This window comes from Pistacia vera, unplaced genomic scaffold (assembly GCF_008641045.1).
Source record: "Pistacia vera cultivar Batoury unplaced genomic scaffold, PisVer_v2 Contig118, whole genome shotgun sequence".
Lineage (NCBI taxonomy): Eukaryota > Viridiplantae > Streptophyta > Magnoliopsida > Sapindales > Anacardiaceae > Pistacia > Pistacia vera.
In genome coordinates this window covers 74,888-91,500 of record NW_022195226.1, presented here as the reverse complement: position 1 = coordinate 91,500, position 16,613 = coordinate 74,888, and the positions used below count along the sequence as shown (strand labels likewise).

Here is a 16,613-nt window from a genome sequence, read left to right as displayed (position 1 = left end):
GCTTGTTGTAATTGATTTTTTGTACTAGTGTTTTGTATGAGCTTCTTTGAAGTAGAAACAATATCTCAATAACTGTTCAAATGTTTGATATAGTTCATGATTTGAAGGCATAGACATTTTCCTAAACATATGAAATGTTCAAATTGCATGTAGTTTCTAGGGGGACCGTGATACCCAGAGAAGCTCTTCCAAAAATATTACATTGCTTATCAGGGCACCTGAAGGATATAGAGTTTGCTCCAAATTAGTTTGCATGAACAAGTTTGAATCTTAGGGAAATTTTGCATATATATTTAGAGTAAACGACATTTTCCCACCTAAGGTTTGGTGAATCTGCAAGTTTCCACCCTCGGTTTCATAAATTACAGATTCTCACCCTTAAATTAATAGAAAATTGTTTAATCTAACAATTAAAAGGGTAAAATGGTCATCTCAAAGATGAAAATTTTGAAATGACCCTTTACTTCTCAAATTCACGCCACCAGAAAATTTTAAAATAACCATTCACTTCTCAAATTCACCCAACCAGTGATTTCAGGCCATTCCGACCTGTTACCTGCACAATCGACCCCTCCCGACACCACAATTACAGTCCCCTCAACCCTCACATCAAAACCCCTAACCTCCTCGCTTGATTGAACCCTCCAATCGTCGGTCGTCACTTTTAGTGTCAATCGACGTTTCATCCAAATTCCGGCAGGTCCTGGCATCGAAAACCACCCCCAAGACCACCAATAGCATTGTCGGCTTCCTCCCACCAAAGCCCCAACATCCCGACTGCAATTGCTCATCGATCGTCATCGCCTCTTCCTTTGGTTTTCGCGTTTTGTCACCCATTTCCAGCCAAATTCTTGCACCTCGTCGAGGCGCAATCGAGTGGAAAAGTTAAGCATTTTGGTGAGGAGGATAAGGGGATGTTGATGGTGGTGTCAATGAGGTCCAATGGTGTCAAAATTAGGCCAGATTTTTGGCTTGGCCGGGATCTCTTCTGGGGGTTATTTGAGAGAAATTTGAGATATGAGGGTTATTTTGAGAGAAAAGTAACAGTATTAATTTAAGGGTGGAAATTGCAATTTATGAAACCAGGGGCGGGAACTGTAGATTCGCCAAACCTTGGGTGGGAAAATGGCGTTTACTCTATATATTTATAAGCAACTGTAAACTTTACTGGTAATTGATGGCAGTCCTCATCATGTAAGTGATAAACCTCGAGCTCCCTCTTATATTCTTGATGGTTTATATGAACTATGAACTTAGGCCTCCAACGTATTACGTATCAACTCTTCAAGGCTCAAGCCAGTAACATAAAATTCATACAAATATAGGAGAGTTGGAATTTGATTTTAGGGCCTAGTTTTTACTGAGGCATGGGCTTTTGAGATGACCTATTACATATGGTCCAGGTTTTTATTTTATTCTTAATCATATGTAGTCTGGCGGTTGCGAAATTCAAACGCAATATCGTCCTTTAATATTGTACATTTTTATTGAACAACGGAGTCGTTTGGCAATGATAGAGAAACTGGCAAAAGCAAGTTGCCACTTAAGTAATAAGATAGTATATTCCTGATGAATGCACAAGATAAATAGCTATGCTCCAGTTGCAACCATAATCTGTCATTCTCCTGATTACTGAAAAAGGTGGCAAGAAAACAGAAATATGAAAATTTCAAGAGCAAATGTAGTCCCTATAGTTGTTATAAGTCCCAAATTTCATTTTATTTATTTCTTCCCGATCACGCTGATTCAGAGAAGTTGGCAAGGCAAATAAAAAAAGAATCAGCAAGTCACTACCAGTTGCATGGAAATGAAAATAGAGACAAGTTAAAAACATAGCAATAACCGTCCAGACTTCATGACAAGCAAGTTGATGACCCAAACTACACACGTCTTAAAGATTTACCAATAAGGTTTCTTGTAGATCCAACAGTTAAAACAATATGAAATACGCCAGGACTAAATAAGGGAAATGCATGGACCAAGTTCGCTATAGCATGTATGTAAAAACCAGAACCATTTTGAGCTACTAAATTTTTATCCTTGAAACCATCAACAATTTTCTCCTTCCTCTTCAATTTTATGAAATCAAGATTTGCAGTTGTCACGTTATGAAGAGCTCCCCTCAAGTCCCAATTTAGATGTTAGCCAAGCACAAACCTCATCCATCTCTTCAGGGATTGTGTAGTGGCCAAGCCTGACAGTCAAGAAAAGGAAAAGGAATCAGAATTTTACAATAATAAGTTATCAAAACCAAACAAAGAAGTCTTACTGGTGTTACATACCCATTGTAAGATTTGAATGTCACATCCCGAAACCCATTTGAATTCAAGGATAGTGAGGACTTTTCACCAAATTTATATTGAACCACGTCATCACCTGCAACCAACCATGCCAAATCAATTTGTTAAGACCTGCAACTTATGTCACCAATAACTACAATGCCAGTGCTGAAACTAGAGCAAATCTTCAATTAGGGTTGAATACGAGACCATGAACTGGTGATTGAACATCTAGAGCAACGGATGGCAACCATTGACCATCTTCTTGACAAGCAAATAACAGGAAGAAGATATATAAAGTAGTAAAATCATTCTTGTTCTTCCATTACAAAAACAATGTGAATGTATTATGAAATAATAAGTGCGCTGCCTTTTATGTGACTTCTATTGTAAAAAAAAACATGAAGATGGCATTATGCTGCTGAATTACACATTGTCCATCCTACGGGCAGCTCTAATAGCTGAAATTTGATGAGAGCCGTTTTTGTCAATGAAACAAGAATCATGAATAAAACTACACAAAAGACATTAACTAGCAAGGGACTAAAATGATATGCAAAATGAGAGGATTATATGGCCACAAAAGATTAGCTTTGACCAGCATTAAAGATTTTAAGCCTCCCAATGACCATATATTGACACTGGCATAAACATATTCCAATAAGCAGCAACAAAAACAGAAGATAAATAATGAAAGTGGTGAATGGTCAGTTTATGATCATCTAAGCTTATATTCTACTCATAATCACAATTTGTTACTCATAGAAAAAAGAAAGTATACCCTAAAGCCAATGATATAACATAAAACCTTTCAATTGAATATAAATTTCACGACAAAAAAAAACCAGCATGTTCCTATGTGAGATAGTAAGGACGACCTTTGCCATGACAAAGCAAAATGGGCAAAGATGAAGCACGCCTTGCAGCTTCGTTATCTCCTCTTAATTTGCTATTCAAAGTCCTGGAAAAGCACATAAATTAGGCACCATAAGAAATGGAAATATGCCTAGAAAGTATCAAGTTGAGGTAAATATATGAAGACAAACTTTGAACAAGGAAGCCAGCCACTTAGTCCCACAACTGCACTTAAGTTGGCAGGGTATGTATTGCCATTTGCATATTTTCCCTGAGCGAAGCAGGTTGCAGAGTATAGTGAGGTTGCTGCACCCATACTGAAGCCTCCAATACCAAGTTTAACTATGACAGAAAATATTATGATAATATTAGAACTAGAACAAGAGCAAAGTTGGCATTTTCAAGATTAAAACTTAGGAGTAATTAGTACATTGCATGGGTTGGAAATTAATCCATTGTTCTCCCCATTGCATTTGAAAAAGTAAGTTCACCTCTTAAGTGTACATTCATATAAAAACCTGGCGTAACCACTATTAGTGATCATAAGGAGAAATAGATCCATTACACAAAAGCAATGCAAAATACTTGTCTCACATGCAAAACAAGCCTCTTTAGTTGAACTTATACGTGTGACACAATGCAATGGTGCTATGCCCATTTGAATAATCAAATATCCTATTAGTTCATGATGCAATTTGAGAAGCAGAAGTCCATAAATCAACTCCACAGTAACCTGATAATGATATTTAAGTTTGCATGAGTGTATAAAAGCACAATCCTTTTGACCTACAGATTGGAACATAGTGTGGCAAATTGTGCTCCAAATAAATGACACAGATTGACACTGCAATGCTTTCTATGTTACAAAAGTCTAGCTCAGAAACAGCTCTAGATGATATGCTCTTACTCTGTATCAGATAGCTAAGATAACATAAGCAATTAAACTGAATATTTGGCATTTTGAAAAAGGTAAACAGTTAAGCAGCTGTGGCATGATATTAAGTTTCTCATATCACTCCAACAATCAAAATGCTTGAAAACATCAACAACATAAACATCTAAAAGAATAACTTTCCAAACTGATAAAGCATTGCCAAATGTATAGCATCATCACATACCAAAGATCTGAAAGAAGAAACTTACTGTCAGCAGGCTCAGTTGACAACAAATTTGCAACATGCAAGGCTGCAGCATCTAAACCCTCTAAATCATCGGGACCATCTTCCGAAAGATCTCCCACATCAAACCCTGATTTAATCACATAAGCATTTCAGGTAAAAGCAATTAAGGTCTCAAACAGAAGATTATGTTGAAGCAAGATTTTCATTTCTAACATCCAAAACTGAATCTTCATTTTCAACAGATTGTTAGCAAAGATGAGAGAGTGGAGTCTTGTTATAGTTAATATCGTAATTATTTTTCTTTCATTTTTCAAGGTGCTTAGGGATAATATTGTACAACTTTGATAGACAGCGACATGAGTATTATGTGATTTTTCATTTAAAAGAATATATTACAAATCAGGCAACTATTCTTACAAGCAGTGGATGGAAAGCCACCAAATATAGTCATTGGTTGAGTAGGGGCAGTAGGACAAATCCATTTAATCTGCATCATACAATTACAGTCATAACAAGTTACGAACTTCTCAATGAAATCAAAACAACTCTTCCAAATAAATTCGAAAAAGGCAAGTTTCGTTAATGCAAGTGCTCCTAAAGAATTAGGATGCGATCACTCTTACATTTGGAAGAGGAAGAGTCTCCAAGAGCTGTGACCAGCTGCAAATAGGATCAAAGCATAAATGAAACTTACATTTTCATATACAGATAGATACCTATATACATTTTCATACACATGAAACCTACATTTGCTTTGCAAAAGTTTTGCAAAGCGAGCATGCATAACTAACAAAATAATTGATCTTAAATATATATAAAGAATTACTGGAGAGAAGACAGCAATGAAAATTTGACAATACCTCGAACCATTGTCACCAAGACCATGAAGCCAAACCACAGTAGCTTGGTGTTTACCTTTGGGCCTGATCACATAGGTCCTTCCAAACTCAAGAGCTCTTCTAGCAGTTTTACCCCCTTAAAAGGTGTTGTAATAAAATTCATTAATAAAAAATGCTGAAGATTATAAAAGAACTTTCATAGTAACCATCAACTTTTCCAAACAGTAACTGATGGAGCAAAAAAAATAAACTAACCGGAACTCATGGAAGGGCCAGTAAAGCTCATGTTAACCCTAAAAAATTATCAGTAAGAAGAGAACGAATCCTGAAATAGATTAGGACCCAGATTAATAATTACCCCCTGAAGTAAATGAATTAATTCAATGTAGCACTCTTATCAATTTGACGATGTTTCTCACAAACAACATTATCATAAATGAGCTAAAGAAAAGGTTTAGTATTCAAACATTGTTAATATCAAAATGAAACCAATAATTTATAATAACACCACAAAAATATAAGAACCATAATTAGACCCAAAAAAAGGGGGCAGTAATATAATTAATAGAAGACAATAACCATTATAATTAACAAAAGGCAACCTCCAAGAAAGAATTTGATGTTGAAACAGAGGATAACAAAGTGGAAATATTTAGTAATGAGATCAAAATTAAGGAGAAAATAGGTTTTAGGGTTTAAAGAGATTACCAGAAGGGTAAGGTTCGATATGATAACTCCAAGGAAAGACGAGCTGTCTGGCTTTGCTCTAGCTCGGTCCCCAAACTTTTGGTCCGATAATCCTTGTTTTTCTTCTGTTTTGTTTTTTGTCGTTTTACGATGTTACTAATATTTATGTCTGATTATTGTCGACCGTTGAATGTTGATCAATGCGTATAAGTTGTTTATAATCGTCTTATTTTCTAAAAAATAAATTTCATATTTATTTATGTCCAGTCCATATCACATATTACATTGACAAATCATATAATATATTTTTTTTCTAAAAGTAACGGAAAATAAGGTAATTAATTAGTTATATTTATATATCAAATGTTGTGGAAATTGTAATATTTATAAATTATACACTCTCTTTATCTCAACTATGTTACACAATAATGTTAAGAAAAAATTTTAAAAATTAATTGAGGAAATATTTCTGTTGTGTGTGATTTTTCCACTAAGCTCAGGTTACTGCGAGGATGTAGCTCGACCCAATATCAGTCCGACTCCATCGGTTGTTCGACCTAGCATAAGTTCGTCAACATATAACTCGATCTAGCACAAACTAGTCGTGAACAACTCGAATGATTATTCAATCAATTCCCAGACAACTTCAGATCCTAGATATTGCGGGAATTACTAGATCAATAGCAATCTTTGCGCAATTACAACACCCAATCGCTAGAATATCGGAATTATAGTTCATATCAATTGTAATCCCTTTATTTTCGCTATTTCCTTTGTACAAAACCTGTATATAAACCCCTCCAAATGATGAAAAATGGGTTACGACATTCTCACATAATTCTCATTGTAAGCTCTCACAGCAAATACGAAACACAGTGGACGTAGGCTCAAGACTTTACCTCGCTGAACCACTTTAAAAATTCTCATTGTCATTTACTTTATTGCATTCAATATTTGTCTATCACTGATCATCCGTAATCACGTGCACATCCATTCTGATCCTGCAAAGGTCGATCATAATTCTCTGGTTAATGCGGACTTTTGTGTCAACAACCGCACCAAATAAAGATGGATAATTTAATAATTTATATACATTAGAATAAAAAATAAAAAAAATTGAATGTATGGTATATAAATTTCAATAAGATAAGATATGATGTCAAGTCAAAAGATGGAATGAGTCTTTCAATCCCAATTTGTTTTATAAGCTATCTTTCAAAGGAGTTTAACATTAAATAATTAAGAATAATTATATTCCGCAAGGACCGCAACCCTTCATGAATGGGTAAGAAATTAAATTCAGCAATTTTTCTAATACGTAATTATATTATAATTTAAAATTTATCATTATCATTATCATTTTTTGAAAACAAAAAATGTTACATTTTAATTGATAGTATAAACCCAAAATTGATTAGATTTGTGTAATTTTTGTTTTGGGACTAAAGAATATATGAAAACTGTGTTTCAGTTTGTGGTGTTTCTGTATACGCGTATTTACATAAGAACAAGATGGGGACAGAGTTGACTTTTATTTTGGTCCATTAAATAGAAATATACCCTCTCAAATCAAGTTAAAGTTTTCAATATAGCCAATATTATTAGACCATTTGGTTGTTGGATCATCATTTTGTACACATTCTGCACTGCACACCTTTGTTTTGCCAACTGTTCCATAGTCTGATGCTGCTAGCAGAAAAGCTCATTACTCTTTTCAACTTTCTATTTACTTGATTTTGTGAAACTGCTGCTTTGTGTTATATTTTTGGGGTCAGCTTTCCTTTTTCACTATTCCCATTCAGTTTTTTTCTCATGTTTCCATTGAGCAACTGTAGAGTTACTGTACAGGGAAATGAATCAATAATTTTTTACAGGAAAGCTATTTAGCTTTGTTTTAACATATATAGGATTGACAAAGTGACATTACACCTATTCAAAGATCTTGTATTCTATAATCTTCATATTTCCATAAACTTTTGTCAAGAAAAAAATTTAGTAAAATATCGATGTAAACCACAAAAAGAAATTACAGATTACCAAAAAGAGAACCAAAGTCAGGCAACATTCTTAAAGCTACCTTCCGGAGAGAACTGACATGGCGTAAGAGCATGTTGATGTAGTGGGAAGAGTTGTATCAACTTCAGGAGACAATGATGCAATCTTTTTCTTGCCATGGTCACCACCATCAGGTTGATCTTCTTCATCAATTGATAACAAATCAACAATAACCATTTCGGTCTCCGGTGGCTCATCTACTGTTACACGCCCTTCGAGCATTTCCACTACCCGAGCCATACTAGGCCTCAGCCTAGCCCTCTCCTGTATGCACCAAAAAGCTACATAAATCAATCTCTTTACCTGCCTCTCATCAATTTTCAGTCCATTTTCAATCAGTCTATTGTCAACAACTTCCATAAGCTTCCCTTCTTTTATTTTCTCCTTTACAATTTTCGGAAAGTATTGCCATTTCCTTTTGGACTTGTCATTGCCTTGTTCAATCAGGCAAACATTTCTTCGCCCTCCTATCATTTCTAAAAGAACCATCCCATAACTATAAATATCAGATTTTTCCGAAATTCCACGCTCCAACAGCCACTCTGGGGCTAAATAACCTCTTGTGCCCCGGACTGTTGTAACAACTCTGCTTTCATCTCTTCTCATTAACTTTGATAGACCAAAGTCTGACACAATTGCTCGATAATTCTCATCGATAAGTATGTTTTCTGGCTTGACGTCAAGATGTAATATCCTTGACCTGCAATCATGATGAAGATAAGAAAGTGCCTTGGCCACATCAATGGCAACTCTATACCTTAAATCCCACGACAAGCAACCCCCTCGGGAATTCCCACTTCTTCTTCTTCCAGGGAAGATCCAATTATCAAGTGAACCATTCGGAATGAACTCATAAACAAGGTGTCGAGGCCCTCCAGGAACAATACAGAAACCAAGAAGGCGTACAAGATTTACATGTTGCACACTAGCAATGGCTGAAACTTCTGATTTGAATTCTTTTTCGCCGTGTTCCTCGCCGTCGATCCTCTTCACAGCAACAGCAGTACCATCATTTAGTATGCCTTGGAAAACAGAAGCTGATGCTCCTTTGCCTAAAAACGATTGGAAATTGTCGGTTGCTTCTTCAAGTTCCTTGAATCTGTACTTTATGGGAACTCCTGCAACTCTTCTAAGGAAGCTATATTCTATCCGAAGCTCTCTGCCTGCTGAGCTCAGTTGTGTCTCCAACAACTTTCTTCTGCGATCGTAACGCCTTCTGATTATTAAATAGGCGAAAACAAAAAGGATCACTGCGATATCTGCCCCTGCAATTAGGAAGAAAACTTTGGAAAGTTTGAGTGAGACACGAGCAATAATGATAACTAAGATGAGGGCAATGACTGTTGAAGCAGCAATTACGAGAGCTTTCTTGTCCTCCATTAGAGCTTCATTCTAAAGATTCTCTTTCTGTGTATTTTCATGTTCTCTGACTGTCCAGAGAAAAACCAATGTTGACTGTTTGCTATCCTAGAAAAGTAAGGTGCATAGCATTTTTATGTTATTTAATATCAATAAGGCAAATAATTTTCTTCTATAAATCGTCAACTGTTGAAGTTTCGGGGTTGAGTTTATTTGAATTTGAATTAAAAGAAACCACCAAGAACTTCACCTAATCTTCCTTGTTCATTTATTTCAAAGGGTAAGCCTTTTTCAGATGGTTTCTTCATAAAAACTATTCAAATTCTTTATTTTTTTTTAAGCTCTGAAATGGTCAATAGTGTATGATTTATATTTTATTGAGAGAAAGTAAGTCTTCTCCAAAGAGTAAAGACCCAGCAATGTCTCACACCTGCACGTCGTTCTTCACATAATAGACTGCTTTCACCATAACCATAAACTAAGTGAAAGAACATTTTAGACCTATTCTGTCTTGTCTGTTTCTGTTTTGTCTTCCGGATCCTGGGCTATGGCTACCCACATCCAGTAGTGATGATGAAAGCAAACGGGAAAAACAAATCTTATGTGGGGGAAATACAAGAAATTTATAGATTTTTTACTTCTTGTCTTTCAAGATTTAAAGTATATATATATATATATATGTTAATGGTCATGATAAATAAAATATCAGATGTCCTGACAAAATATATCTCAAATCATCGCCATAATCAAAGGTTTTTACACATCCTATGAGTTTATACTTATCTATTGACTCATTCAAATCTTTATTTTTATAGAACCAAGTCAAGACAAGACTCATAGGATTAATCAAAACCTCTATCTTCTAATGGTTGACGCCTTCAAAACACTTCGCACTTAGTTTTGTTATTACAACAATATACATAAGTGTAATATAATGCATAAGATCGATGAAAATGAAAGATAAATTTCCCAAAGAATCAGAAGAAGTCCACCATCATGAATATACAAATAAAAGCATAAGCCAAAACCGAGCCGTCGAAGAGTTCCATAGATCCAGTAGAATGATCAGAGCATGTCATTATCTTTTACTTCTGTAACTGCTCCTTGTTAAGACTCTTTCTACCTGAAGTTGGTGTAATTCGAATGAATTGATACATTTTCAAAGCTTAGTGCTGCTAATATTCCTTTTAGACATTCGCAGCACTGGTTTTAATATTTCAGTTGGAAGAGGGGACAAATTAAAGTTTTTGTTGTTTAACAAGCATTGACCTGATATGCCATTTGCAGGGTTTAGATTTGTTTTTTTTTTAAAAAAAAAAAATAAAAAGAAAAACCATTGACAAATTGTGAGACAAGGACTAAACAAGGTTTGGCTATTCTGTAAGACTTTTGTTGATGCTAGATTCTAACACCAACTAAACGATACGTGCGCAACGTTGATTGGTCAAGAAACACACGTGATTATGGATAGAGCATAGGAAATAAATGCAATGAGAGCTTTTAAAGTGGTTCGGATGCTAAGGTAGCAAGTCCTACGTCCACTGATTTGTATTAATATGGTGGGTTAGGTCGCAAAAGCGGACTGACTTACAAATGATTGGGGAAAGTAAAAATACAATTTCTAGAGAGAGAGAGTTCAAGTGGAAAAGTAGCCGAATCCCCTTAATGAAGGGGTCTTCTTCTTTTTATATCAAGCTGAAGGCGTGTAATCATCATTAAATCCATGGGTTGGTGTGATTGTCAGGACATAATCTGGCTTTACGTCTCATTGCCCATTTCCCAAGCTGATTTCACTCGATTTGGAGCAGGGAAACGGACACGTGGGAGCTACACGGCGCATGGCAGGCCTAACGTGCACTTACCGTTCTGATGGGAGCAGGTCACACTTCATCACGTGACTCCACGTCAGCCCTTGACTTCCCAGGCATAACAGAAGTCCCCTAGTTTTTAAGGTTTGAGGATCGAACCTTGGAAACTAAGTCATGCCGCGATTGGAGGTTCTGGTCACTTCGACCTGAATGGGAGAAGCTCGGGACAGGGTCTTTTGCGAACACGACCTCGCACTCTGCCCAAACGACCTGACAATCGTCACCCCAGCGACCTGGATTCATCGGACGCTTCTTACCGTGCCTTAGGGTTGGAGATCCAATGAGTCTGCTCCCACGCTGTCAGGTGCTCTGCACGTGTTAAAGCGTCTGGCAGTAAATGCGTTGCGTGCTGACCCGACGTGGTTTTGACAGTATTAACTGCGCGATTCATTCGAAATGACGATCCTCATCAGAGCATTGAATGCGACGTGGGGCGCATTTAATGCGGAGAGAAAGAGAGAAGGCTGTCGTTTCGCTTTCGAGGGATGGAAACCGTCGGTTCGCAGTCCATATAAAAACTCACATTTTTCAGATGACGCCACTAAAACCCCTTTTGCCTCGAGTGACAAGCCTTTGCAAACCGGAAGTTCCTCTTTTCTGATTGGCGTCTCTCAGATATCTGAAACAAGATTCGGCCTTGGTCACGCGTCCCAGAAGGTAAGACCCTTTTTCTTCTTCCTTTTTGTTTGGTTGGTAGGCAATGGCGTTGGGTCTCCTGGTGTTTCACCAGAGGCACGACGCCGTCGTCGGATTCGAGCCGTGGATGGTGGCTCAAGTTACTATTAGGGTTTAAGGAATTTGTATTACTTGTCCCGGCGACCTACCATCACCGATGGGATACATAGCTATCCCAGCAACGCGGGGGCCTACGAGACAAAATTCTTCTTTTCTGCTATGACGGCTACTGCCGCTTTTAGAAACCAAGTAGGTTCTTCTTTGCTAGGTTCATTGTATGTTCTCATGCTTTATAATAACGACATGCTTTCTTCTTTTGCAGTTAATAGAACGACCAGCCAAGACCTGCTTGACGACTCGGATAGGCTCGTGTCTTTTGGAGTCCTTCCCGAGGAAAGCCGGGACGCGAGGAAGCTCGTGACAACCGCGAACTTGCGAAAGTACGGTTTTATTAGTAACAATGCGTCTTTAAAGCCCCTAGAAGGTAAGTTACACCGATTTCCTTTTGGTCGCAGAATAATTTTGTTTACTAATGTACTTGCATGCAACAACTATGCCTCCGAAAGAGTCCGAGTAGCCTCGCTGAGCACCGTTCGTCTTCCTTCGATCGAGGAGAGAGAGAGCGGCCGAAGCTGCTTGTCCCATTCTGGCACAACCGGTGTGAACAGTAGTACCTTCCCAGCCCCGTCCTGTGCAAGAAGCGACCAGGACAGAATAGGTCGCTCAGGCACCACCTGCTCGCTCAAGGCGGAAGGCTCTGGCCCAGAGGTCAAAGAAGAGGAAGCAGATTCAGGTCGACGAGTCAGAGACCGAATCTGAGGAAGAACCTTTGAGGTCGCGACAGGACTCAAGGAGGTCGGGCAAGGAACCCGTGAGCAAGGCGATCGCTGCTGACAAGGCGAAGGACGCACTAGTGCTGGACTCATTGGGGAGTCTGCCTGAATACCTACAGCCGATAGTCTACGGTCTGCTCGAGTGTGTGCTATCGGAGTCATATGACGAGTTTGTCGATATGGGCGACGACCTGATGACCACATCATTCCAGCATCTAAGCAAGGTACACGAACTGCTCTTTAGGGTTTGTCCGCCGTTTTCATTCTAAACTCGCTTCTTGCTCACAGGCTTTGCTTGCGATGAGGATGTTTATGGAGAAGACTCGGCTGGGGGCCGCGAAGGGGGCCAGCGACCTAAAGGAGGAGCTCACGAAGCTCAAACAGAGCCTGGAGTCCGTCAAAGCAGAAAGAGCGTAAGCATTCGAAGCGGCGGGCAGGTACCTAGACCAAAAGGATGCCGCTTTAAGGACAGTGGACTTCCAAAAGGCGGAGCTTGAGCGACGCGCGGAGGAAGTGAAGGAGCTTCAGAGGACAACTGCTAGGCTCTCTAAGGAGGTCGAAGAAAAAGACCAGGAGATCTAGGCGACCTCCGCATGGGCTCAGCGAGCTGAACAAGAAAGGGAGGCCTCCGAAAAGGAAAGGCAAGCTCTTGAGGCCGAACTCCAGGAGAGTCGGGAAAGAATCGCTTCTCTGACTGAAGAAATGCGGATCCAGTAAGAGGAGGTGGAGGATAAGGCCGTAGACTGGGCAATCGGGTCTATTTATTCCCTGTAACCAAAGAACCCAGATATGGATATTTTCGACCTCCCAGAGGGGTGGCAAGAGGCCTTGCGGATCTTGGGGGAAGAAGACGATCAGGTAGCAGCGGCCACCCGAGCATCCGACTAGGCAGAGGGTTCTGGTCCTGCTTCGAAGGATCCCCCCGACCAGCCATAATGTAAAGAGTTTGACTCCATTGAGATTGGGTCTTAATTTTTGTTTGTACATAAATGAAAATACATTTTGCTTTCAATTGTTGTTCGCCTTTTCATACATAAGTACAGTTTACAATCCAGATTTACATAGGCAATTACATACGAATTCTTCCACGTGAACAGAACACATGCGAACTGTTTCAAGCGAACAAAATAATACTTTTACATTAAAGAGGAAACTAACAAAAACTGAGAGTTGAGTTCGGGATTACTGATAGTATGGCCGGAGGTGCTCGGCATTCCAAGCTCAGGGTACTTTGGAACCGTTCAATCTTTTGAGATGGTAAGTCCCCGGTCTGATCACCTTGTCGACTCGGTACGGTCCTTCCCAGTTAGGTCCTAGTACCCCTGCACTTGGCTCTCTGGTCCTAAGGAGAACTTCCTTTAGCACAAGGTCCCCGACCTGGAAGTCTCTTTGTTTGACCTTTGAATCGAAAAACCTCTTTGCCCGCTGCTGGTAGGCTGCTATCCTTAGCGAAGCCTTGCTGCGGTGCTCTTCAACGAGATCCAAACTTGCCCTCATTAGTGCTTCGTTTTCAACCTCGTCGTACAAGTCTCTCCGAAGAGAACCAGTTCCCACCTCTACAAGAATCATTACTTCGCAGCCGTAGGCTAGCCAAAAAGGGGTTTCTGAGGTGGATGTTCTCGGGGTTGTCCTGTACGCCTATAAGACCTCTGGGAGATCGTCAGCCCAATTTCCTATGGCTGCCCCGAGCTTAGCCTTCAGAGTGTGCTTGATGGTCTTGTTGACAGCTTCAACTTGGCCATTCGCTTGCGGTCTGGTGACTGAGGCGAATTTTTTATGGATGCCCAGCTCGTCGCAGAACTGCTTGAATTCCTTGTTATCGAATTGCTTCCCATTATCTGAGATGAGGGTGTGGGGAATTCCGTAGCGGCACACTATGTTCTTGAAAACGAAGTCTTTCAGCTTTTTGGTCGTGATCGCGGCTAGCGGTTCAGCTTTAACCCATTTTGTGAAATAATCTACCGCGACAACGGCATACTTGACCCCTCCCTTTCCAACTGGCATGGGACCGATAAGGTCGATCCCCCACATGGAAAATGGCCAAGGGCTAGACATCGTTATCAGCTCGTGCGAGGGGGCTCACGGAATGTTTGCGAACCGCTGGCACTTGTCGCATTTCTTGACAAAATTGTGCGTATCTTCTTGGATCCGGGGCCAATAATATCCCTGGCGAACAACCTTGTTCGCAAGAGATCGAGCAGCTGTATGATTACCGCAGATTCCTTCGTGGATTTCTCTCATGACATAGTCTGCTTCTTCACTGGTCACACATCGGAGGAGAGGGGCATTGAATCCTCTCCTATACAGCTGGTCCCCGATGAGTGTGTAACGGGCATATCTTGCTCGCAGGGTTCTTGCCTCGACCTTGTCGTCTGGCAGGGTCCCATCCTTGAGGTACTGAAAAATGGGAGTCATCCAGGAATCCGATTGAGTCATATTCATGGCCTGTTCAGCTGAGCTGATAGTTGGAGCATCCACGTAACGAACAGGAATGTTATCTGGAGCCTCGGAACCCAACGACAAGGCTATCTTTGCTAGGGCGTCCGCTATAGAATTGCTATCTCTGGGGATCTGAGAGATCTCAAAGTGTTTGAATGACCCGAGAGCGGTCTTAGCTTCTTTCAGGTAGCGGACCATGTTCTCTTCCTTGGCTTGGTATTCCCCTAAAATTTGGTTGATGACCAGCATGGAGTCGCTGTAAATGCTAATCGCGGTTGCACCAATTTCTTTGGCAAGTCGTAACCCGACAAGTAGGGCTTCATACTCCGCCTCATTATTGGTCGCCTTAAACCCGAACCGCAGAATAGCATGAATTCGAGCCCCCTCGGGGCTTATAAGGAGAAGACCTGCACCGGCTCTTTTTCTGTTTGATGACCCATCAACGTAGAGGTTCCAGGTCGACAGGTTCTGAATCCTTTCTTGCATGACTTCGCTAGGCTATTGCTCGCTTGGGAGATAGGAAAATTCTGAGATGAAGTCTACAACAACTTGCCCTTTAATGGTCGATCTGGGCTTGTACTTCAAGTCGAACTGGCTCAATTCCATGACCCATTTGAGCAGTTTACCCGAGGCTTCTAGTTTCTGGAGGACCTGCCTGAGGGGGTAATTAGTCATTACGTTGATTGTATGGGCATGGAAGTAAGGTCGCAGCTTTCTGGACGCGATCAGCAGAGCAAAGGCTAGTCGCTCCATTTCAAGATAAAGCAACTCGACATCCGATAGACGCTTGCTTGCATAATACACTGGCCACTGCACCTTTTCCTCTTCCCGTACTAAAGCTGCACTGACCGCGAACTGGGAGACGGACAGGTAAATGAGCAGGATTTCCTGTGGAAGAGGCTTAGAGAGGAGAAGTGGCTTCCCAAGGTGTTCTTTTATACTCTGGAATGCCTGTTCGCATTCGGGAGTCCATTCGAATTTCTTGTTGGCCTTCAGAACATTGAAAAATGGTAAGCAGAGGTCTGTTAATCTCGATATGAAGCAACTAAGTGCCGCTATCCACCCATTTAGACTCATGACCTGCTTTTTACTGGTCAGACTCTCCATATCGAGCAGAGCTTGAATATTCTCGGGGTTTATTTCTATGCCGCACTGATTAAAAATATACCCCAGGAACTTTCCTGATGACACCCTGAACGAACACTTGAGAGGGTTTAGCTTCATTCTATACAGTCGGAGGATGTCAAACATCTCAGCGAGATGTGCAATGTGCTCTGAGGCGACCTGGGATTTGACCAGCATGTCGTTCACATAGACCTTCATTGTCTTCCTGATCTGGTCAGAGAACATTCGGTTGACCAACCTCTGATAGGTCGCGCCCGCATTCTTGAGGCCGAAAGGCATAACTTTGTAACAGTACAGCCCCCGGTCTGTAATAAAGGACGTATGCTCCTCGTCTGGCCCATACATCAGGATTTGATTGTATCCCGAGTATGCATCCATGAAGCTTAACAGCTCGTGCCCCGAGGTGGCATCAACGAGCTGATCGATTCTCGACAGAGGGAATCTGTCTTTGGGCAAGCTTTGTTGAGGTCGCTAAAGT

General features: G+C 40.3%; 2 protein-coding genes across 3 annotated transcripts; both read right to left on the bottom strand.

The window, feature by feature from the left end:
• Positions 1–1,770: 1,770 nt before the first annotated feature.
• LOC116109862 (acyl-protein thioesterase 2-like) lies at positions 1,771–5,920 on the bottom strand. Its single transcript, XM_031396109.1, has 10 exons — positions 5,803–5,920; positions 5,350–5,419; positions 5,116–5,230; positions 4,879–4,915; positions 4,673–4,742; positions 4,278–4,382; positions 3,326–3,476; positions 3,158–3,240; positions 2,283–2,376; positions 1,771–2,194 (listed from the first exon to the last, which is right to left on the bottom strand). The coding sequence occupies exons 2-10, from the start codon at positions 5,378–5,380 to the stop codon at positions 2,107–2,109; spliced, it is 774 nt and encodes a 257-aa protein (XP_031251969.1). The 5' UTR covers positions 5,381–5,419; positions 5,803–5,920; the 3' UTR covers positions 1,771–2,106.
• A 613-nt stretch (positions 5,921–6,533) lies between these two features.
• LOC116109949 (probable receptor-like protein kinase At5g20050) lies at positions 6,534–9,292 on the bottom strand. Of its 2 annotated transcripts, XR_004124814.1 has the most exons (3): positions 7,859–9,292; positions 6,681–6,782; positions 6,534–6,565 (listed from the first exon to the last, which is right to left on the bottom strand). XR_004124814.1 is itself a non-coding variant. In XM_031396193.1 (1 exon), exon 1 carries the CDS (start codon positions 9,214–9,216, stop codon positions 7,855–7,857), a length of 1,362 nt encoding a protein of 453 aa, XP_031252053.1. In that variant the 5' UTR covers positions 9,217–9,292; the 3' UTR covers positions 7,694–7,854. The 2 variants fall into 2 exon arrangements, 1 of the variants encoding a protein (XP_031252053.1); XM_031396193.1 differs by lacking the exons at positions 6,534–6,565; positions 6,681–6,782 and having other exon boundaries at positions 7,694–9,292.
• Positions 9,293–16,613: the final 7,321 nt, after the last annotated feature.

Coding starts and splice junctions, on each gene's coding strand:
- LOC116109862 (XM_031396109.1), bottom strand. CDS start 5,380: ATGAGCTTTACTGGCCCTTCCATGAGTTCCG. Junction 3,241..3,325: donor GGCTGGCTTCCTTGTTCAAA/GTTTGTCTTCAT, acceptor GTGCTTTTCCAG/GACTTTGAATAGCAAATTAA. Junction 2,195..2,282: donor ACATTCAAATCTTACAATGG/GTATGTAACACC, acceptor CTTGACTGTCAG/GCTTGGCCACTACACAATCC.
- LOC116109949 (XM_031396193.1), bottom strand. CDS start 9,216: ATGGAGGACAAGAAAGCTCTCGTAATTGCTGCTTCAACAGTCATTGCC.